The sequence below is a fragment of the Bos indicus x Bos taurus genome, chromosome 13 (genome assembly GCF_003369695.1).
Source record: "Bos indicus x Bos taurus breed Angus x Brahman F1 hybrid chromosome 13, Bos_hybrid_MaternalHap_v2.0, whole genome shotgun sequence".
NCBI classification, from domain to species: domain Eukaryota; kingdom Metazoa; phylum Chordata; class Mammalia; order Artiodactyla; family Bovidae; genus Bos; species Bos indicus x Bos taurus.
The window spans coordinates 39,609,920-39,632,380 of record NC_040088.1 but is presented as its reverse complement, the minus strand read 5'-3'; the positions used below and the strand labels follow the sequence as shown (position 1 = coordinate 39,632,380).

Sequence of the window (22,461 nt, the reverse complement as noted above, 5' to 3'; positions counted from 1 at the left end):
TTTATTAAATGGGTTAACCAGGTTATCTTTATTTTCTATCTTTTCCCTTTTATTTTTCAAATTATTTTGTTAGGAAAAACTAGTACCCATATTTGAAATCTTGGTTATTTCATAAAGAGTTTTTAAAGAAAAACAATCTTTCAAAAGTTCAGGCACTTCTTTTAAACACCTCCACCAAGTATAGAAACGCTCTTTGTAGCCCTAGAAGCAAGATGTTCAGGTAGAAGCCATGGTGGACAGCTCACCCAGTTAATATTCTTCAGAAAATGGATACTCAGGGTGACCAATACCCCTGAAAGAGAAGGAGGAGGATTGATTTATTAAATCTGTCTTGTTGTCATAGAGAGCATTACTCTGTGGATGCAGTCAGAATGGGCTCAAACTCGAAATCTACATGTCCCTCCTTTTCCCCCAGCAAGCACACACCAGGTGTCTGCTTCATGTGCGCACTGCACCTGCATGTCCAATCCCAACATTCACGTGTAACAGTTACTCTACAATGACTTATACAATATATAATTGCATACAATTTATATGGGAGCACAAGACCTAGGGCTGACTGTGGAGGTCATTTCAGACACAGGTGGAACTTTCGGCCCTAAGTGATGAGAATAATCACAGTTAAGGAATACCTTGCTCTTTTTCATAAACATTCAATGAAAAAATGTTGAGCATACCCAAAATACAGGATGCCTCCATTGAGTAATTACTATTAAGCTGAAGAAATACCACATACACCTAAATAATCATACCTATAACTTGTGATTTTCTTAGTTTATATGACAACACATTATTTATTCATTAGTATTATTGCTGTTATCTTTTCTTATGGCCTGATTTTTCTTTCTAACTTGGTCCTTTTCAATTCAATTCATTAAAGAGTGCATTGAGAGCAATTCCATGTGCCAAGAGTTGTGCTGTTGACATAAACCCACAAGGATGAATATGTCTAGGAATTCACAGCATAATGAAGGAGAACACAGAACACACTTATAAGCTTTTGAGAACAGAAAAGTAACTTTCATTTAGCATTATGTCTTTTCTTAGAATCATGGTATACTTATAAACACATGCATATGTATACATAAATATCTTCTTTACAAACAAGAAGAGTTTTGAGATCTTTCATTTGAAACTAAATATTCATTTTATCGCTAATTTGTATTTGCTTCTCTCTAAACGTTTTCCAATATCTCTCTGTTTGATTAGCCCTGTTTCTCTGCAGTCCTGACATGCTCCTGCAGTAATTAGGTAGCTGGAATCCTAGGTTTGTGACTAAGTCAAAATCAAGGAGGTAGGGCTCCCCAGGGGATAGACATCTGCTGGACAAAGGCAGCACTAGATTAAGTCTGGACTCAAGAAACTAGAGACCCAGATGATCTTACCAGGATGTGTCCTGCTAAGGACACAGCAGTCACTCTCTGGAGCATCAGTTAAGCTCATGATCTACTTGCAATTCATTTGGTGACATTACAAGGATGAGGAAATGTGTTGTAACAGGGGGGAAAGGGATGGATTTGGATGAAATGGATGGTGTCTGAGTACAAGAAATGCCCATTAGGGAGAAAACCATCAGACAGTAGGAGGAGCGGGTGGAAGCAGGCCCACTGTGACTACTCAGCAATGATGCCTGTTGGGCTTTGTGGACCCCTCTGCCAAAAAACATCAGCAATACATTTACAGTTGTGTTAGGATAAACTTGGGGACTCCCAGGTGGCTCACTGTTAAAGAATCCACTTGCCAATATAGGAGATGCTGAAAATGTGGGTTTGATCCCCAAGTTGGGAAGATCTTATCCCCTAGATAAGAAAATGGCAACCCACTCCAGTATTGTTGCTGGGAAATCCCATGGACAGAGGAGCCTGGAGGGCTAGAGTTCCTGGGCCACCAGGAGTCAGACATAATTGACCATACACATACATTAGGATAAACATGAATGTAATCCAAGATGGATTATTACACAGTCCTTATTTATCATTTCCTCCTGATTCTAAAACGATTTAAAGGTGAAATATTCGTGTAGGTCCCTGAAAGAACAGTGGGCTGCAGGCACTGTGCTCTCTGCGTCTACTAGGTCTCTCAGCCCTGAGAGGAGGTACACCAGGCACAGGGATTACAGGCACAACGTAGTGAATTCACCACAATGTCAAATCTGGAGACCTTACTTATGCATTGTTCCAGGCCCCAGTTACATTTCTATTAGTGGTAAATGGAGCCCTGGAGGAAACTTCTGGTCTGAGGTCTGCAGGAAGCCCTTGGTTTACTCCTATGCTGGAAATCAGGACATCCTCCCTAAAACTAAGTTTTAGGAAAGCTTATTCCTCTGCTGAGCTATATGCTAGAGAAACCAGTGTGTGTGTAATATATACAAGTCACTTACTTTTGAAAATCATAGTATCTTATATTACGATTGAGGCCATCGATTGCTTTCATATCTTCCGGAGTCAGTTCAAAGTCAAACACCTGGAAGGAAGGAAGAATCACATTAACCTCTCCTCCAAGGAGCTGGCCTCCCCCTGGGGACTGGAGGACTTTCAGCTGGATGGAGACAAGAAGAGGGGACAGGGAAGCCGTGTCTGTCCTCAGCTTCCTGGTGAACAAGCCTGGGACCCTCTGCTGAGTTCTCACCTCTCCTTCCTACACCTTCTCCTTTTCTGTCCACCTTAAACAGATTATAGCACATCAGTCCCTTATCTTTCTAAGTGAATTATTTGAGACAGGAAATTAAAAAACAAATATCTTCTTTCAAAAACAAAGGGGCAGTTGGACAATTCCTACAAAATACCTGCATTTTACCACGCATTAAGCTGTTTTTCTTCTTCCCAACACCCCCTAAATATGATATAACTTTGAACTTAATAAGAATTGTAAGGGGGAGCCCTACCTCCGAAAACCTACCCAATAATCCTATATCAAACTTATTCATTATCTACAAGTAAATCTAACCCAAAAGGATTATGTAAAGCCTTTAAGGAAAAAAGTTATGAAATGTGCTTAAAATATTAAAGCACACCTAAATAATTAGAAATGCATCTCATAATCATAGCAAGGAAATCTCAATGTTGTAAAGAAATCAGTTTTCTCCAAAGCATTCTAGTGTTTCAATGCAACATGAACCTAAGACTTAAACATGTATTCTTTTGTGGGAGTTGGGAAAGTGATACTAAATTTACATCAAGGAACAGCTAGTGAAAAGTAGCAAAGATCTCTTTAAGGAAGGAGAATGTGCCATTCTGAAAAGCAAGACTTATTTTCCGCTATAATAAGACAGTACAGAAAACTGAATTGTTAAATAGAAGAGAGGTCAGAAATGTACTTATGGACACTTAATATATGACAGAGTTGACAATGAAAATCTGTAGAAAAATATGGACCTTTAGATTTCCATTTTATTTTCATATCTTATTAGAAAATCAGTTTCAGCTATATTACAGAATCAAATTTAAATGGAAACAGTTTTTCAGGGGACAATTTCCCTTCCCCTTGACTTGACCTGAGCTGTAACCTGCCTTGGACAGTGATATTTGCATTGGACTGTGATATTTCCCAGAAGTGGTGAGTTAGTTCTGAGTCCAGACATGAAGGGGATTTTTCCCCACTCACTGACTGGGGATCATAGCATTGTGCTGAGATGAAGACCAGGTTAGTTGACCACAGTCTAGCCAAACATGTATGAAAAACTAGATGGAAAGATGTGCAGGCTCCTCTTACAAGAGCCACATCCACTTGCTAAAGCAGAACTCCCGAGCTGCTCTGCACTGAACTGCAAATGCACGAGAGCCCAGACAAGAGGACAACAGCTGAGCTGAGTGCAGGCTGATCGTCAAACTATAGAATCAAGAGAAGCATATCTGATCTCTGCATTAAACCCTGAAACTGGGGAGAGTTTCTTGTACAGCTATGGCTAAGAGTACAATAACGGTCTCAAACACACAAATCAAAAGACATCTCAGCAAAAATGGGCACAGTCTTACATAGGAACTTTGAAACAGCAAAAGCTCATGGAGATTAAATGAAGTATAAAAATGAAGCTACATTACTATTCAGGGAAATGTAAAATAAAATCATGATAATTTAGAGGTTCAAGATCACTGCTGTGATGGTGTAGAAATGGGCCCTTGAAGAGTGATTAATTAGGTTATGATGGTGGGGCCCTCATGAATGAGATTTAAACAATATCATATTCATATAAGAGACTTAGGAGAGCTCTGTTGCCCCCTCTACCAAGTTAAGATACAAGAGAAGCCTGTGACCCGGAGGAGGGCCCTCACCTGACCACATGGGCACCCCGATCTCGGATCTCCACCTCCAGAGGTAAGACTACAAATTTCAATTGTTTCTATGCCACACAATCTGTGGTGTTTGTCAGAGCAACCTAGATGATCTATGGGGATCACATAACACAATTTTGTCAATTGAGAACAAAGAAAATGAGATGTCATTTGCACAAGGTGACAGAATAAATGGCTGATGTAACGCTGAAACAAAAATCTCTGTTTTCTGTCCAACCTGAACCCTCTCCAGCCATGCCACCTCTCCCGTTGCCACATCAGGAGGAGAAAATCGCCAGGAACACACAACACATTCATGCATGGGGAAGAATAGGTGACTTGTCTTGACTCAAGGAAAGTCTTGAGAGACAGACAAAGAATGACCCTTGTGAAGGATATTCCTTAGGAGCCCTCTGCCCGCAGCCCCACTCATCATCACCTGCATATTCTCTTTGATCCTCTTCTTGTTGAAACTCTTGGCCAGAACCACAACTCCACGTTGTACCTGGTAGCGAAGGGCAACCAGAGCTGGGGTTTGCTTGTGCTTTTTGGCAATGGCACAAAGAACCGGGTCCTCCAAGAGAATGGGGTTGTTTGAGTTCACCCTGGAAGGAAATTCAGAAATGCTGAGGAGCTGAGACTAAGTACTCAGTTTCTAAGGAGGCTTCTCAAACAGACCAAGTAGGTTGACTCTAGACCAATGCTTCTCAAAGCGTGGTCCATGGGCCAGAAGCATCAGCATCACCTAGGATCTTCCTAGAAATGCAAACTCCATGGCTTAACTGCAGACAAACTGAATCAGAAACTCAACTGTGGCACCTGGCAGTTTGCGTTTACAAAGCTCTCCCAGGCATTTGACGCATGCTTGTGAGTACTGCCAATCTTGTAAAAATTTTTTTCTGTTTTTACTTCTTAGTGGTTGTTTTTCTTTTATAATCACAACTCTAAAGTAAATACAAGGGAGTGAAAAGAAAATGAGATGGAGAAGACCAGGAAATTTTTAAATTTTCACTGTTCTCAAGTGTTGATAAAAATCGAGTAGTCCAAAGAGGAGAACTATTCATTTCATTGTTGTTTTCATCATGCAATACTCCTATAAATAAATGTTTACTAAAATAATTCAACTTGTTATTTTTTGATCATCATAGACCTGGGAGGTACTTAATATTATCTTGATTTTAGACATAAGGTAAGGGAAGCTTGAAAAGTTTAGTATTCATTAGTAATGTATTCATTAGTTAATAAATAAGTGAATCATGACTTAAGTTTATGTCTTAGTTCTCAACTATGGAATTATATATAAATTTATTGCAGACTTGCATTTTAACATTTTACAACAAGATACATGAAATGTAAAAATTGGCTGGGTGATGGATGGGAAGACAAAAGAGAAGGGTTTCTCCCATCTCTCTCCTCTTCCCCTGCCAAATGAGAGTTATCTCCAGAGCACTGTTACATTAAGATTAAAATATTTCTTCAAAAATTGAGTTTTAGAGAATCTCTTTGTTGTCTTCAGTAATGTTCATACCATTCTGACAATAGTTGGGCTCCCAGAGCAGCATAAGCAACTAGGACAATATCATGTGACTTGCAGAACTCTAACAGTTTGCTCTGGTTGAGGTAAGGGTGACATTCCACCTATAGAATGGAAGATAGAAGAGTGTCAGTTTATATGAAAAGACAATATTAATATTACAAAGATTAAAAGCTTAAAAATGCTAAAGAAAAAACTGCATCACATCAAATTATAACTTAAAACATCAACCTTAAGTCATGATATATTTTTTAAATTTTATTTTATTTTTAAACTTTACAATATTGTACTGGTTCTGCCAAATATCGAAATGAATCCACCACAGGTATACATGTGTTCCCCATCCTGAACCCTCCTGCCTCCTCCCTCCCCATACCATGCCTCTGGGTCGTCCCAGTGCACCAGCCCCAAGCATCCAGTATCGAGCATCAAACCTGGACTGGCGACTCATTTCATACATGATATTATACATGTTTCAATGCCATTCTCCCAAATCTTCCCACCCTCTCCCTCTCCCACAGAGTCCATAAGACTGTTCTATACATTAGTGCCTCTTTTGCTTTCTCGTATACAGGCATGATATTTTTTTAAAAAAATTTTTATTGCGTCTCCTGAAAAGATAAAAACAAAAATAATGACATTCTTGAGAAGAAGCAACTCTAGGAACCAGATTTTGGTTGCCGAACACCACTGGACACCACCAGGACACTTGCCTAATTCCAGATCAGGGACAGGAAAAGAGCTGTCAGAATCACGGACATCAAACTGTGCCAGACAGCAAGAAATTGCACAAAGACTTATGGACAAATGACTTAAGGACAAAAGAACCACTTTGATGGGGAGCCCACTGGTGACATTTGGGTAGACTTGAGCATCAGAAGGAATCACGAGTGAAAACAAGTATAGCACACAGAGTAAATAAAAATCCCTGAAGCCCTAGTGATGAGAGAGGTGGAAAGAACAAAATATTTTCCTCCAGGGATGATGATTATTACAATAAATCCTTTCTCAGAAACTGACGATTAGTGACAAGGAGTTAAGTTTTTACCCTGTCTTGTAGGGATAAGTGTGGAGGCTTCCCCAGTGGTGCTAGTTGTAAAGAACCCTCCTGCCGATGTGAGAGATGCAGGTTTGATCCCAAGGTCAGGAAGATCCCCTGGAGGAGGGCATGGCAATCCACTCCAGTATTCTTGTCTGGAGAATCCCATGGACAGAGGAGCCTGGCGGGCTACAGTCCACAGGGTTGCAAAGAGTCGGACATGACTGAGCACATGCACATGCATACTAATTAATGTCACAAAACAACGATAAATACAGTGAATCTGTCAAAAGCCTGTCTAGATATTCTGGTAACAGAATACTTTAATGGTCATTCTCGGTGAAAAAACCTTGAGAAACGTGGCTCAATGTGACATGGGAACCGCATAAGATACAGGTCAACAAAGTGTTATAGATCTTTATTTATTAAATATAGAATACATAATAAATACATAAAATTAAATACATGTATATTTCCTGTTATAATCTTAACTCTTCTAATATCTGAAATTTTTCATAATAAATATAGGCAAAATTGATGTTAGAATCACATTAAAATTTTAATTTCTAAAATTGAAAACCATATATATAATTGATATATGTATATTTCTTGAATTATGTAAGCTACACTCGGCTTGCAAAGAATTCTGCTATAGGAGATTCTTTATCCTTGACTTCAAGTTGTACATTAGAGACATTATGATACATTTGAAATAAGACCATTTCACCAGGATAAAGATTACATTACATATATATCACATCTCACTTATATATGTAGATAGGTCAAACTTAGAATTAAACAGTGGAGAGATGGTCACCAGGGGATGGGAGGAAGGAGGAATCCAGATTTGCTAATCATGGGTGTGAAGTCTCAATTATACAAGATGAATACATTCTAGATCTGCTGTACAACACTGTATTTTAAACAACACTGTATTGTACTGAATACTTAAACATTCTTTATGAGATTAAATCTCATGTTAAGTTTTCTCACCACAATAAAGTAAAAATAGAACCAAAAATGTAAGAGTGCAGAAACAGACATAGACAAGTGTGCTTAACCAGTTAATTTTACAATGGACATTGATGGGAGAACCAGTCCAAGACTGAGTAAATGATCAGATGTGCTCTAAGCTAAGTAAATGTTCCTGAGTGAATATCTACAGTTAGTATCACCATAAGCCTTTAACTTAATCCATCTGACTTGACAGACCTTCATTGTCTCCAGCAAACTTTTCTGTTCTGTGCTCCATGATGAAGACCAATGAATGTAGAGACACCAAGACTAAGGATTCAGGCATCTAGACCCCACACAAACATTTAACACCTATCTCAGCTGATTTTTCCCTTTGTTATTTACTTCTCATTCTGTGTTTTCATGGTCTTCCTTCTTGTACACAGTTCCCTCTGAGGAACTTTCACATCTGATTAGTGATCACCCTTTCAGCTCAGGGAAAGGCCTCCTTCCTCTAAGTTCTGGGGGACTGGTTTAAGCCCCTTCACCCCCATAACCTTCCCTCAATTCCTACACAACTTAGTGGTAAGTCCTCCACATATTTTCCACCCAGATTTTATCAAAGATACTGTTATGGATTCTATTCACCACCATCCAGACAGAAGCTCTGCTCTCTGGAACCTTCTGTCCCCAAACGTCGGATTAATAGGAGGGGAGGACAGACAGACATCAGGCACCAGGGCAAGAAGGAGGTTCTGAAGAGCAGGAGGCAGAGGAGCTGAGCTGCTCACCTGGTTGCAGACGGGCTTGTACTTGAGCCCCGGCTTGTTCAGGATCTTCTCCAGCTGCTTGTGGTTGAAGTTGGACACCCCAATGGACTTGGTCAGCCCTGCGTCCTTACACTTCTCCAGGGCCTGGGAGGGAGAGGTGGTGAACAGTCACTTGGAATGAGTGATAGATCAAGAATAAATGTTGGAAAAAATCTGCAAAAAGTGTCTCATGTCAAGAATTGACATTGATTTTAAGAAAGAAAAAAGGAGAAGAGGGTCATGACACAAGAAGAATCACCATCTCCTCGTTAGAAAAATCCCAGAGAAGACATATCACAAGGAAGGAAATAGATGCCTGTCTTCACTGTCCCATATTCTCCTCCACTGTTCTTCTCTGTGAACATTTCAGCAATGATTCCTCCCCACAACCCCAGCATCCCAGCCCTTAGGTTCATGAACTGCTGAGTTTGATGGTCCACAGCCCATTCTCACAGGTGGAAGAAATGAAAGAAATTCCCCCTCTCCTGGGTCCTCCTTTGGGCTTGCTTCTCCCCAGACTCACCTCCCACGTGTGACAGAGATCCACCGAGTCAAATATCAGTTTTCCACTTTCATCTTTTGGAACAAATTTATTCCCTGGCTGGAATAGAAGCAATCATTGTAGAGCTGTTACCAAATGATTTCTCCACATTTAGCTAGGCTGCCAGGCATGTCTAGACCAGGCACTAAACCTCTATGAGATAGGTAAAGCAATATTCTAGATACCAATATTAGAAAAGTGATTTGCAAATGGAGTTATGAGCAATGTCTTCAGGAGGCAGGCGCCCACTAATCTCTTACACCTAATATATGTTTTAATGAATATAATTTTCATACATTGTAATGGGGACTATCAATGACTTATGTGAATTTTTTTTCTGCCCCTTATACTTTACTCTTGCAAAATGCCTCTCTTGTCCTGGGAATGGCAGTAAGTTACATGGCTTTATTTCCAGATTAAAGATTGCATACTTGACCTGGGCTAGATAATCAGACTTCTTTTCCCTCTGAGCATCTGATGCGCTAGGACAGGCACATGAACCAGCAAGACTCTGTTTAGGTGGATACGAAATGTTGAAGATCCAGACATGCTCTTAAATTTCATGAGTATGAACCTTGAGTTCCCCCAAGGCTATATTTGCCACCAATGGAACATGTTCAGTAAAAATAAAGAGTAATGACAGGATAAGGGATTTTTTAAAAAAGGGTTACATTACTGAAGAGTATTGCAAATCCTTAAATCTGTCCATGGCTGGGATATACATAGTCAAATAGACTCTTCTGCATAGGATGGCTTGAGTAGATTTCTGTAACTTAAAATCAAGAGTTCTACGTAATACATTTGTTTTGTTGTTGCTGTTGTTTTGTTTTTGGCTACAGCTTGCTGGATCTTAGTTCCCAGAACAGGATTGAACTCCTTCCCTCAATTTAACTTGCCTCAGCAGTGAATGCATGGAATCCTAACCACTGGACTGCCAGGAAATTCCCATTGTGGTTCTTTTTTTTTTTAATCTCAGTTTTATTTATTTATTTATTTTTTTACTTTACAATATTGTATTGGTTTTGCCATACATTGACATGAATCTGCCATGGGTGTACATGTGCAGTTCTTAATGGCTAAGTGCATTCTATAATCCTCATTGTGAAGTCGGGCAACAGTGTAGGCAATGTCTCTCAAGTCCCTCTAAAGGTTGGGAGGTTTAGACCCACCCAGAGGGAGCACCACCAAATCTGCTCCTCTTGAAAGAGTGAAAGGGGGAACAACTCAGACTGTGCAAGTGTGAGGCAGTGTCATTGCTCACCACTCTGTACCAAACTGTGTTCATAAAATCCCGAAGAGATTCAGAAGTCATAATCAGGGCTGTGTGCTAAAAATGCCCATTTATATTTTATCAAGTTTTTGAGCAAAGCATATGAGATTATTGTTGAATGCCTTTCTCTGGGAGGCATGTAACAGAATTAAGGATTCAAGGAAGCTCAGTAAAAAGACAATCAGAAATGATTATTTGGGGGATTCTACTCTAGTGTAATCATCTCTTCAACCTACTAAGAAAGTCTTAAGTCAACCATCCATTCAAGTTTATAAGCACTCTGAGGCAAGAAAAAAAAATACATATGATTGAATACAAAAGCAGATTGCTAACCTTCAGAGACACTGGAGAATGAATAATATAGAGATCGACATAGTCCAGTTGAAGATTTTGCAATGACTTTTCCAAGGCTGGTCGGACCAACTCTGGTTGAAGGGAATTGCACCAAAGCTGCAGAGGTTAAAAAAAGGAAGTTGTATGAAATGAACGCTGTAGCTAATTTTGTCTGACTCATTTCACTCAATAATTAGACATTTTCTATTTGTTAGAAATGGATGACCACTAAAAAAAAATGCCCCTTTTCTTCTGGAGTTCAATTTTAAGTCTAATCTACCCATGTAAACTACATTGTTTGAATTTATCATCACTTCACTATTCACAAAAGAATGAAATGAATTGAAATATAAATAACCTTATCAAATAATTACCAAGCCCATCATCTGAATTATGTTTGAAAGAGTGTCAGAGGACACACAGTCTAATTTGATCAAACAGTCAATTTTCTCAGAATTAATTAGCATTACATAATCTAGGGGACCTAACAAAAGCAGAAGATAGTAAGAAAAGGTGGCAAGAATACACAGAAGAACTGTATAAAAAAGATCTTCACGACCAAGATAATCACAATAGTGTGATAACTCACCTAGAGACAGACATCCTGGAATGTGAAGTCAAGTGGGCCTTAGAAAGCATCACTACGAACAAAGCTAGTGGAGGGGATGGAATTCCAGTTGAGCTATTTCAAATCCTGAGATGATGCTGTGAAAGTGCTTCACTCAATATGCCAGCAAATCTGGAAAACTCAGCAGTGGCCACAGGACTGGAAAAGGTCCGTTTTCATTCCAATCGCAAAGAAAGGCAATGCCAAAGAATGCTCAAACTACCGCACAGTTGTACTCATCTCACACGCTGGTAAAGTAATGCTCAAAATTCTCCAAGCCAGGCTTTAGCAATACATGAACTGTGAACTTCCAGATGTTCAGCTGGATTTAGAAAAGGCAGAGGAACCAGAGATCAAATTGCCACCTTCCGCTGGATCATGGAAAAAACAAGAGAGTTCCAGAAAAACATCTATTTCTGCTTTATGGGCAATGCCAAAGCCTTTGAATTGTGTGGATCACAGTAAACCAAGTAAAGTTCTGAAAGAGATGGGAATACCAGACCACCTCACCTGCCTCTTGAGAAACCTGTATGCAGGTCAGGGAGAAATAGTTAGAACTGGACATGGAACAACAGACTGGTTCCAAATAGGAAAAGGAGTACGTCAAGGCTGTATATTGTCACCCTGCTTATTTAACTTCTATGCAGAATACATCATGAGAAATGCTGGGCTGGAAGGAGCACAAGCTGGAATCAAGATTGCAAGAAGAAATATCAATAACCTCAGATATGCAGATGACACCACCCTTATGGCAGAAAGTGAAGAGGAACTAAAAAGCCTTTTGATGAAAGTGAAAGAGGAGAGTGAAAAAGTGGGCTTAAAGCTCAACATTCAGAAAACTAAGATCATGGCATCTTGTCCCATCACTTCATGGGAAATAGATGGGGAAACAGTGGAAACAGTGTCAGACTTTATTTTTGGGGCTCCAAAATCACTGCAGATGGTGATTGCAGCCACGAAATTAAAAGATGCTTACTCCTTGGAAGGAAAGTTATGACCAATCTAGATAGCATATTCAAAAGCAGAGACATTACTTTGCCAACAAAGGTCCGTCTAGTCAAGACTGTGGTTTTTCCAGTGGTCATGTATGGATGTGAGAGTTGGACTGTGAAGAAAGCTGAGCTCTGAAGAATTGATGCTTTTGAACTGTGATGTTGGAGAAGACTCTTGAGAGTCCCTTGGACTGCAAGGAGATCCAACCAGTCCATTCTAAAGGAGATCAGTCCTGGGTGTTCTTTGGAAGGAATGATGCTAAAGCTGAAACTCCAGTACTTTGGCTACCTCATGCGAAGAGTTGACTCATTGGAAAGACTCTGACACTGGGAGGGATTGGGGGCAGGAGAAGAAGGGGATGACCGAGGATGAGATGGCTGGATGGCATCACCGACTTGATGCACATGAGTTTGAGTGAACTCCGGGAGTTGGTGATGGACAGGGAGGCCTGGCGAGCTGCAATTCATGGGGTCACAAAGAGTTGGACACGACTGAGTGACTGAACTGAACTGAACCTAACCGAACCTAGGGGAAGGTGCTTTGAACATATTAACATGTGCAGAACATAATTCTACACACTTTGGCTAGATCTTCTGTAATATACAAAGTGACGCCCTAATGCTCTCTTACTGATACAGCTGAGATGTGAGAGTCAGAATGTGAAGAAATTTGGGAAGTCTCCCAGATGATAAGGAAACTATAATCTAATCATACTTCTTTCTGTTTGATATATTCAGTTCAGTCGCTCAGTCATGTCTGACTCTTTGTGACCCCATGAATTGCAGCACACCAGGCCTCCCTGTCCATCACCAACTCCCAGAGTTCACTCAAACTAATGTCCAACAAGTCGGCAATGCCATCCAGCCATCTCATCCTCTGTCATCCCCTTCTCCTCCTGCCCCCAGTCCCTCCCAGCATCAGAGTCTTTTCCAATGAGTCAACTCTTCGCATGAGGTGGCCAAAGGATTAGAGTTTCAGCTTTAGCATCAATCCGTCCAAAGAACACCCTGGCAGATTCATGTCGATGTATGGCAAAATCAATACAATATTGTAAAGTAATTATCCTCCAATTAAAATAAATACATTTATATTTTTAAAAATTAAAAAAAAACTTAAAATAACTCTAGTGGTAATAGTTTTCATAAAATTCAAATTCACTAGGATATGAAACCAATTGTAACTTTAAGATTCGCTGTTAAAACTAGTAAAAAGTTACTCTAAATTAAATCAAAGAAAGACAACAACAACAACAAAAAAGAACACCCAGGACTGATCTCCTTCAGAATGGACTGGTTGGATCTCCTTGCAGTCCAAGGAACTCTCAAGAGTCTTATCCAACACCACAGTTCAAAAGCATCAATTCTTCGGCGCTCAGCTTTCTTCACAGTCCAACACTCACATCCATACATGACCACTGGAAAAACCATAGCCTTGATTAGATGGACCTTTGTTGGCAAAGTAATATCTCTGCTTTTGAATATGCTATCTAGATTGGTCATAACTTTCCTTCCAAGGAGTAAGCATCTTTTAATTTCATGGCTGCAATCACCATCTGCAGTGATTTTGGAGCCCCCAAAAATAAAGTCTGACACTGTTTCCACTGTTTCCCCATCTATTTCTCATGAAGTGATGGGACAAGATGCCATGATCTTAGTTTTCTGAATGTTGAGCTTTAAGCCCACTTTTTCACTCTCCTCTTTCACTTTTATCAAAAGGCTTTTTAGTTCCTCTTCACTTTCTGCCATAAGGGTGGTGTCATCTGCATATCTGAGGTTATTGATATTTCTCCCAGCAATCTTGATTCCAGGTTGTGCTCCTTCCAGCCCAGCATTTCTTATGATGTACTCTGCATAGAAGTTAAATAAGCAGGGTGACAATATACAGCCTTGACGTACTCCTTTTCCTATTTGGAACCAGTCTGTTGTTCCATGTCCAGTTCTAACTATTTCCTCCTGACCTGCACACAGGTTTCTGCATACAGGCAGGTGAGGTGGTCTGGTATTCCCATCTCTTTCAGAACTTTACTTGGTTTACTGTGATCCACACAATTCAAAGGCTTTGGCATCGCCCATAAAGCAGAGATAGATGTTTTTCTGGAACTCTCTTGCTTTTTCCATGATCCAGCAGATGTTGGCAATTTGATCTCTGGTTCCTCTGCCTTTTCTAAAACCAGCTGAACATCTAGAAGTTCACAGTTCACATATTGCTGAAGCCTGGCTTGGAGAATTTTGAGCATTACTTTACTAGCGTGTGAGATGAGTGCAATTGTGCGGTAGTTTGAGCATTCTTTGGCATTGCCTTTCTTTGCGATTGGAATGAAAACGGACCTTTTCCAGTCCTGTGGCCACTGCTGAGCTTTCCAAATTTGCTGGCATATTGAGTGAAGCACTTTCACAGCATCATCTCAGGATTTGAAATAGCTCAACTGGAATTCCATCCCCTCCACTAGCTTTGTTTGTAGTGATGCTTTCTAAGGCCCACTTGACTTCACATTCCAGGATGTCTGTCTCTAGGTGAGTTATCACATTTTTGTGATTATCTTGGTCGTGAAGATCTTTTTTATACAGTTCTTCTGTGTATTCTTGCCACCTTTCCTTAATATCTTCTGCTTCTGTTTGGTCCATGCCATTTCTGTCCTTTATCGAGCCCATCTTTGCATGAAATGTTCCCTTGGTATCTCTAATTTTCTTGAAGAGATCTCTAGTCTTCCCATTCTGTTGTTTTCGTCTATTTCTTTGTGTTAATCACTGAGGAAGTCTTTCTTATCTCTCCTTGCTATTCTTTGGAACTCTGCATTCAGATGCTTATATATTTCCTTTTCTCCTTTGCTTTTTGCTTCTCTTCTTTTCACAGCTATTATTTGTAAGGCCTCCTCAGACAGCCATTTTGCTTTTTTGCATTTCTTTTCCATGTGGATGGTCTTGATCCCTGTCTGCTGTACAATGTCATGAACCTCTGTCCATAATTCATCAGGCACTCTATCTATCAGATCTAGTCTCTTAAATCTATTCTCACTTCCACTGTATAATCATATGCGATCTGATTTAGGTCATACCTGAATGGTCTATTGGTTTTCCCTACTTTCTTCAATTTAAGTCTGAATTTGGCAGTAAGGAGTTAATGATCTGAGCCATAGTCAGCTCCAGATCTTGTTTCTGCTGACTGTATAGAGCTTCTCCATCTTGGCTGCAAAGAATATAATCAATATGATTTCCGTGTTGACTATCTGGTGATGTCCATGTGTAGAGTCTTCTCTTGTGTTGTTGAAAGTGGGTGTTTGCTATGACCAGTGTGTTCTCTTGGCAAAACTCTATTAACCTTTGCCCTGCTTCATTCTGTATTCCAAGGCCAAGTTAGTCTGTTACCCCAGGTGTTTATTGACTTCCTACTTTTGCATTCCAGTCCCCTATAATGAAAAGGACATCTTTTTTTGTGTGTGTTAGTTCTAAAAGTTCTTGTAAGTCTTCATGGAACTGTTCAACTTCAGCTTCTTCAGCGTTACTGGTTGGGGCATAGGCTTGGATTACTGTGATACTGAATGGTTTGCCTTGGAAAAGAACAGAGATCATTCTGTCGTTTTTGAGATTGCATCCAAGTACTGCATTTCAGACTCTTTTGTTGACCATGATGGCTACTGCATTTCTTCTAAGGGATTCCTGCCCACAATAGTAGATATAATGGTCATCTGAGTTAAATTCACCCATTCCAGTGAATGGGTTTGATTCATTAGCCCATACTAAATCACACTGCTCTGTTAGGTTCAGAGAAGTAAAGTGACTTTAAATTAAAATTAAAATTTGAACACAGCAATGATGAAATAGTTATAATCACTCTCTCTTTTGGGAGGGGGAAGAGAAGAGGATACTAGATTTAAGATGTAAATATGTGCAAAAAAATCTGTATCAATAGACAACATTCACCTAACTATGGATCCTATTACCTAATTGTCACCTTCACACAATCACTTGCACATATGTGCACACACACACCACACACAGCACCTTTGAAGTGTAGAATATGTCTTCTCTCTTCACAGTGCCATCTGCAATCTTGCTTCGAATGGCCTGGCCAACCTGCTCCTCATTTTGATACAAATGAGCACTGTCCACATGGCGGAACCCAACCTCTATAGCAAATTTGGTGGCCTCCAGGGCTTCACTCTTAGGAACCTACATGAGTAACAAAGGTAGAAATTGAATATCCACATGATTAAGAGATTGCTAAGGCACGAGACTGATCATCCCAAGAACAAACTTTTCTTCATGCATTTGGTTCATTCTGCAAGTGTGTGGTGATAAACCCATGCCAGTTTCCCTGAATATTCCTGGTCAGTGATTAAATGGACATTCCAGGTGACCAGTGGTTGATCACAGGCATAGAGGACCCAAGCTGCCTCCAGTTTCAGTGATTTGCTGATACAATCCAATGGACTCAAAATAAAGTTGTAATCATGTATACAAATTATACTGTGAGATGTCTGAGGAAAAATCAACTAAATTATGAGGGCATGGTAAAAGCATCAAAGGGCTTCCCTTGTGGCTCAGCTGGTAAAGATCCGCCTGCAATGTGGGAGACCTGGGTTCGATCCCTGGGTTGGGAAGATCTCCTGGAGAAGGGGAATGCTACCCACTCCAGTATTCTGGCCTAGAGAACTCCATAGTACATGTCCATGAGGTCACAAAGAGTCAAACACAACTGAGAGACTTTCACTTAAATTCACTTGAAAAGCATCAAGAAACCAGGTGAAAGCTTTTGAGACCTCAGTATACAGGTGAAGCCACACAGAATACATCTAAAACTATCTATTCAGGTTTAAAAAGTGATGTTCTCATATAGCTATCCATTGTAAATGATTACCACAATTAAGCTACCGGAAGATCCATAACCTCACATAGGTTACTTTTGTGTGTGGTGAGAACATTTAAGATTTATTATTATTAACTATAGTCACCAAGCTCTACATCAAGTCTCTGGCCTTATGTATCTTCTAACTGAAGGTCTGTAGCTTTGATCAGCATCTTTCCATTCTTCAGAACCTTGTCCTCAGTTTCTGAGCACTATGTCTCTGCTCTCTGCTTCTTCTTCTTCTTCTTCTTTTTTTTTTCCTTGAACTGTGCATTTATTTCAAGTTTAAGATTTTCTTTTATACTTTTACAGAAGCATTAGGTCAGAGGTTTGACATTTTCAGTTCCCCCTCACCCAGATTTATTATCTCCATAAATCATTGTTGCCCTTCAAACAGAGTTCCTGCTTCAGCGATTCTCTCTCTGAATCAACTTTACCATCTATTATCTACTTCCTTTTATGTGTCCTATAGTTAACTTGTGATTACCTTGTAACTCATGCTACATTCCTTAGTTTATTTCTTATCTTTCTAAATCCTGTTTGCCCCTAACATCCTGAGCTCACTATCTCTTAAAAAGGCTTCTAGCTATAGTATCTCTAAAATTCCTAACCTCTATAAGCTATAGTAAAATATACTAACATTACATTAAAACATTCCTTAAATCTTTAACTTCTAACTATTTTAATTATTTCTAAGCCCTAAATTCAGTAAACTCCTTTGCCATAAACATTTTCCTCACAAATAGGCTTAAGATAGCAATCCCTCCCATGGCCTCAAGCTGCGGCCTATGTGCTCATCCTGGAACACTCTTTTGTAAAAGTCCTTAGACAAATGTCAATGATTAACTTCATGAATTATTCTCTGAGCACAGCTGCAGAAGGCTTTGTGCCTTCTCATGCTCCTCTCAAGAACAATAAGCATTTTAATATTCATTTTCAGTCAACTCAGCCGAGGAGAGGAAAAAACAAGTCAGAATCACAAGGTCTAACTCCTTCACCCCGGGTCCGTACCTGTGGGACAAAGAGAGGGGGTTGGGGCCATGCCTCCTTTTTGTCAGTAATGCCTAACATGGCTCCCGACATCTCCCCCTTTTTTATTTTTTAGAGCATAGGTATGAAACTCAGTAGATAGAGCAGAAACACTTTGGTTGAGTATTCTGAAAAGGCACGGGGCTATTACACAAATCAGAACTAACAGGCATAAGCACATGGCCGTATTAATCATTATTGTAGAAAAGCATCCATGGGAAAGATACCCCTGCATATTTTCAAAAAGGGAATTAGAAAGCCATTGAGAAGAAAAGTCAAACTCCACCTGCTTCATATTCTGAATATCCTGATGTAACTTAGAAATATCAATACTAAAATCTGAATGATTCCAGATGCCTAAAATATGATCCCTAATGCATTGCCAAAAGTGCATGGACTCATTCACTTGTAGAGGGGTAACGAACATCCATTTAAATTCAGCATGGCACCTTAGAGACAATTTAATTTTTAAGTTTGTAATTTCTTGCCCCATAAGCAGAATTGCTTCTTCTAAAGCATTGACCTTATTTTCTATTTTCTTATCTATAATTTCCTGCATAGTAAGAGCTATGGAGACATTTTTGAACAGATGATCGACAAATGAGGCAGTATGCACTTCTTTTGACAGGGCAACAACAGAAACCATAACTGATGCAATTATGGCAATCAAGGCAGTTATTCCCACAACCAGAGCTCCAACGAATCTCTTAGGTCAAGAAATTAAGCTATTAAATTCATATAAAACTTTAAATGCATAATCATCAAACCACTGTCCCTCTAATTTTACAGGAACCATCAAATACGGTGATTGCTTTACAATCATCATAGCCTTATAATTACTATAATCATTTCCATAAACATAATTTGATATAAAACAATTCACACATTTGACGCTCTCTGCTTCTATGAGTCAATTTTTTTAGATTCCACCTATAAAAAGATCATGAAATATTTGTTCTCTATGCCTGGCTTATTTCATTTAATGTTCTCCAGGTTCATCTGTGTGGTTGCAAATGGTGAGATTAACTTTCCTTTTGAGGTTGACTAATATTGCATTTATGTTTCTATAATTCAGAATCTTTTACTTTCAAGGAAGTAGATGCTTGGTCTAACTTTCCTCTGTTGGGTCTCAGTCATGGTTTTCCTTAAGATCACTTGCCTTATGGGATGTATTAAGGAATGAACAAATGAACCTCAGTAATAACCTGGACCCTTCCCTTTCCTCATCACACTTTGCACTACAAGTAAACAAGCCCTATCTTCTATCTGAAAAATGTCTCTGAATATTGTCTTCTGTTTTATAAATTAGAAAAGTGAGACTCAAAGTTTCAGGACCAGTCCCTTGTCACAATTACATGCTCTAAAGACAAGATGGACAGCAAACTTTCTGGCATCAGGTCTAGAGATGTGTCCATTAGCACCTCTTATGCCTGAGTATTGCAGACTATAATAAAAAGAAACTGAATTCCTAAGAATTCAAAGTTGGATATAAGACAGTAGCTTATCCCTTCAAATGATACTAAAACTTCCATTAGAAGTTTCCAAGCAGAAACAGAAGTACAAGGCAAAACACAGCTAGTGTGTCTTGCCTGGCATGGAGCAGGCACCTCACAGTAGAAAAGCAATTCTTCCCATTAGTTTTCAGTCACCTCATCTTCAGGAAATTTTTTCTCAAATACTTCTCTGGGTCATGTCTTTTTGGAAAGAAGAAAGAGTTCTTTAATTAATGAAATATACAGAGAAACCTGGCCATTGCAATCTCCCTCAAAGCAAAGTAGCTGACAGTAGTGTCCCTGACAGCCTCACCTCTTCTGATAAGCTGGGAAAGAGACAGAAACTGGAGGGGAATCCAGAGTAATCTGCAGGTGAGCACAGTCTCAGACCCTGATACAGAGTGGAGACTGGATGTTCTCTCCCGGTTAGTGAAACCATGTGATCCTCCCAGGGTCACACAGGAGCTCAGTGCTTGACAACTCAAGTCCCCTTCTACTCATGTCACATCCACTACTATTTATATTATATCTCAACCCCAAACCTCTACTCTTACCTCCTCAGGTGCATAGGTTCCAAATCCCAGGACAGGAATGAAGTGGCCATCATTAAGCTTCACCCTCTGGCTTTTGGGATCCATTGTTTGTTGCTCCTCTGAGTAAGAAGACTCTGATTTTTCTCTTCTGCCTTCAGAGGTTATAAATAACAGGAAGTTAACATGCCAGCTGCACTGTCCAGTGTCAGCAGATACATTGTAGGAGGAGGAGCATGGTTAAACCAATACCTTTGGAGGTAAAAGATTGAAGTCAGTTAACTTGTTTGATGTTTTTTTTTTTTCTTATCAGTATAACCTTACATATCATATAATGATGAGGTGGGCTAACAATTATTGACCGTATGTTACATGGAAACTTCCACATAACAATCATTTCATTTTTCTGATTATGAAGCCCAATCTTGATCCAACATCAACTGAAACAATTATCTTATAGTATTAACACCCACACATATACAAATCACACAGTTTAAAAGTGTTTAATATTAATAAGCATGTTTCAAAATGTAATCCCTTAATAAAGAATCAAAACATCAAATGAAAAGAAATTTGCCTTTTTGTATTTCCCTCCAGCAAATTATTTTTCTTTACAGACCTGAGAAGGGTGAAACCCTGAAAAGGATACTAAAGGCAGGCATTTTGGCAAAGTGCTTAGTGATGTGTGCTGTGCTTAGTTGCTCAGTCGTCTCTGACACTTTGCCACCCCATGGACTGTAGTTTGCCAGGCTCCTCTGTCCATGGGATTCTCCAGGCAAGAATACAGGAGTGGGTTGCCATTCCCTTCTCCAGAGGATCTGCCTGACCCAGGGATCAAACCAGGGTCTCCTGCATTGCAGGCAGATTCTCTACTGTATGAGTTACAAGGAAGTCCCCTTCAGGGAAGGCTATGTACTATATATCTATATCTATATCTATATCTATATCTATATCTATATCTATATCTATATCTATATGTAGGGCCATGGACAAAGGATTAAGGGTGGAGACATAGACAAAACCATGTATTAATAAAACCCTGGGTAGAACTGGGGTGTGGTTTTGGGGAAGTCAAGGCTATGGTTTTTCCTGTGGTCATGTATGGATGTGAGAGTTGGACTGTGAAGAAGACTGAGTGCTGAAGAATTGATGCTTTTGGACTGTGGTGTTGGATAAGACTCTTGAGAGTCCCTTGGACTGCAAGGAGATCCAACCAGTCCATTCTGAAGGAGATCAGCCCTGGGATTTCTTTGGAAGGAATGATGCTAAAGCTGAAACTCCAGTACTTTGGCCACCTCATGCGAAGAGTTGACTCATTGGAAAAGACTCTGATGCTGGGAGGGATTGGGGGCAGGAGGAGAAGGGGACGACAGAGGATGAGATGGCTGGATGGCATCACTGACTTGATGGACGTGAGTCTGAGTGAACTCCGGGAGTTGGTGATGGACAGGGAGGCCTGGCATGCTGCGATTCATGGGGTCGCAAAGAGTCAAACACGACTGAGCGACTGATCTGATCTGCTCCTGGAACAGGCTGAGGGGCAGCCGAACACTGCCCAGGCCTCAGCCAGTTTACTGGGCAGCCCGTGTGCCCCCTGGCCCACAGATGCCCCCTCATTGCCTCTGGATCCAGTTCACTCCCCCTGAGGTGAGGGCTGCCCATGCTGGGCAGAGTGGGAAGTGGGGTGGGGGGTACAGAGCCAGCTCAGACCAGCAGGATGTCTGGACGGGGCAGGGCGGCCATCAAAGAGGGGCCGGAGGAACAGGGTCTGGGGCTCTGACGGTGTGCCAGAGCTGCACCACAGGCATGGCCGCCCACACCAGGGGCTGGTCCAGCACGCCTCCCTCCAGCTCTGCCACCCTCTGGGGCAAAGGTGCCAGAGTTGGGGAGAGGGGTGCATACTTACAACGTGGAACCAAGTTAAGACCAACAGTCAGGGCTTCTGCTTAAGTGCCTCGGGACACGCCTGGTCCAGTAGGGTGTGGACAGCCACAGAGCACAAGAAAAGCCTCTGCTCACACTTGGCTCTGGATCTAGCCTCCCTCTCAACTTCCCACCATGCTGCCAGCTGCCAGTACACCCTGGGGAAGCCGTGACCTTGGCCCACTCTGCTCCAACTCTGTCCCAAAGCCTCTAAGCACACAGACTGCACAGGGACATGTCCACACAAGGACACCCCTGCAAGACTGGTACAGGTAACTTCTTTCATACAG

The 22,461-nt window shown here is 40.5% G+C and overlaps 1 protein-coding gene across 2 annotated transcripts; it reads right to left on the bottom strand.

Moving 5' to 3' along the window:
* On the bottom strand, positions 1-20,417 carry LOC113903405 (prostaglandin F synthase 1). Of its 2 annotated transcripts, XM_027559486.1 has the most exons (9): positions 20,273-20,417; positions 16,353-16,520; positions 10,752-10,868; positions 9,131-9,208; positions 8,590-8,712; positions 5,800-5,909; positions 4,711-4,876; positions 2,381-2,463; positions 1-292 (listed from the first exon to the last, which is right to left on the bottom strand). In XM_027559486.1, exons 1-9 carry the CDS (start codon positions 20,354-20,356, stop codon positions 250-252), a joined length of 972 nt encoding a protein of 323 aa, XP_027415287.1. In that variant the 5' UTR covers positions 20,357-20,417; the 3' UTR covers positions 1-249. The 2 variants fall into 2 exon arrangements, with proteins under 2 accessions (XP_027415287.1, XP_027415288.1); XM_027559487.1 differs by lacking the exon at positions 16,353-16,520.
* Positions 20,418-22,461: the final 2,044 nt, after the last annotated feature.

What these genes read in the sequence shown, in the direction of transcription:
- LOC113903405 (XM_027559486.1), bottom strand. Translation starts at nt 20,356, where the DNA reads ATGGATCCCAAAAGCCAGAGGGTGAAGCTTAATGATGGCCACTTCATT. An exon ending in GAACCTATGCACCTGAGGAG is followed by an intron (nt 16,521 to 20,272) that starts GTAAGAGTAGAG and finishes TTACTCATGTAG; the next exon opens with GTTCCTAAGAGTGAAGCCCT. An exon ending in GCCCAACTATTGTCAGAATG is followed by an intron (nt 4,877 to 5,799) that starts GTATGAACATTA and finishes ATTTCCTTCCAG; the next exon opens with GGTGAACTCAAACAACCCCA.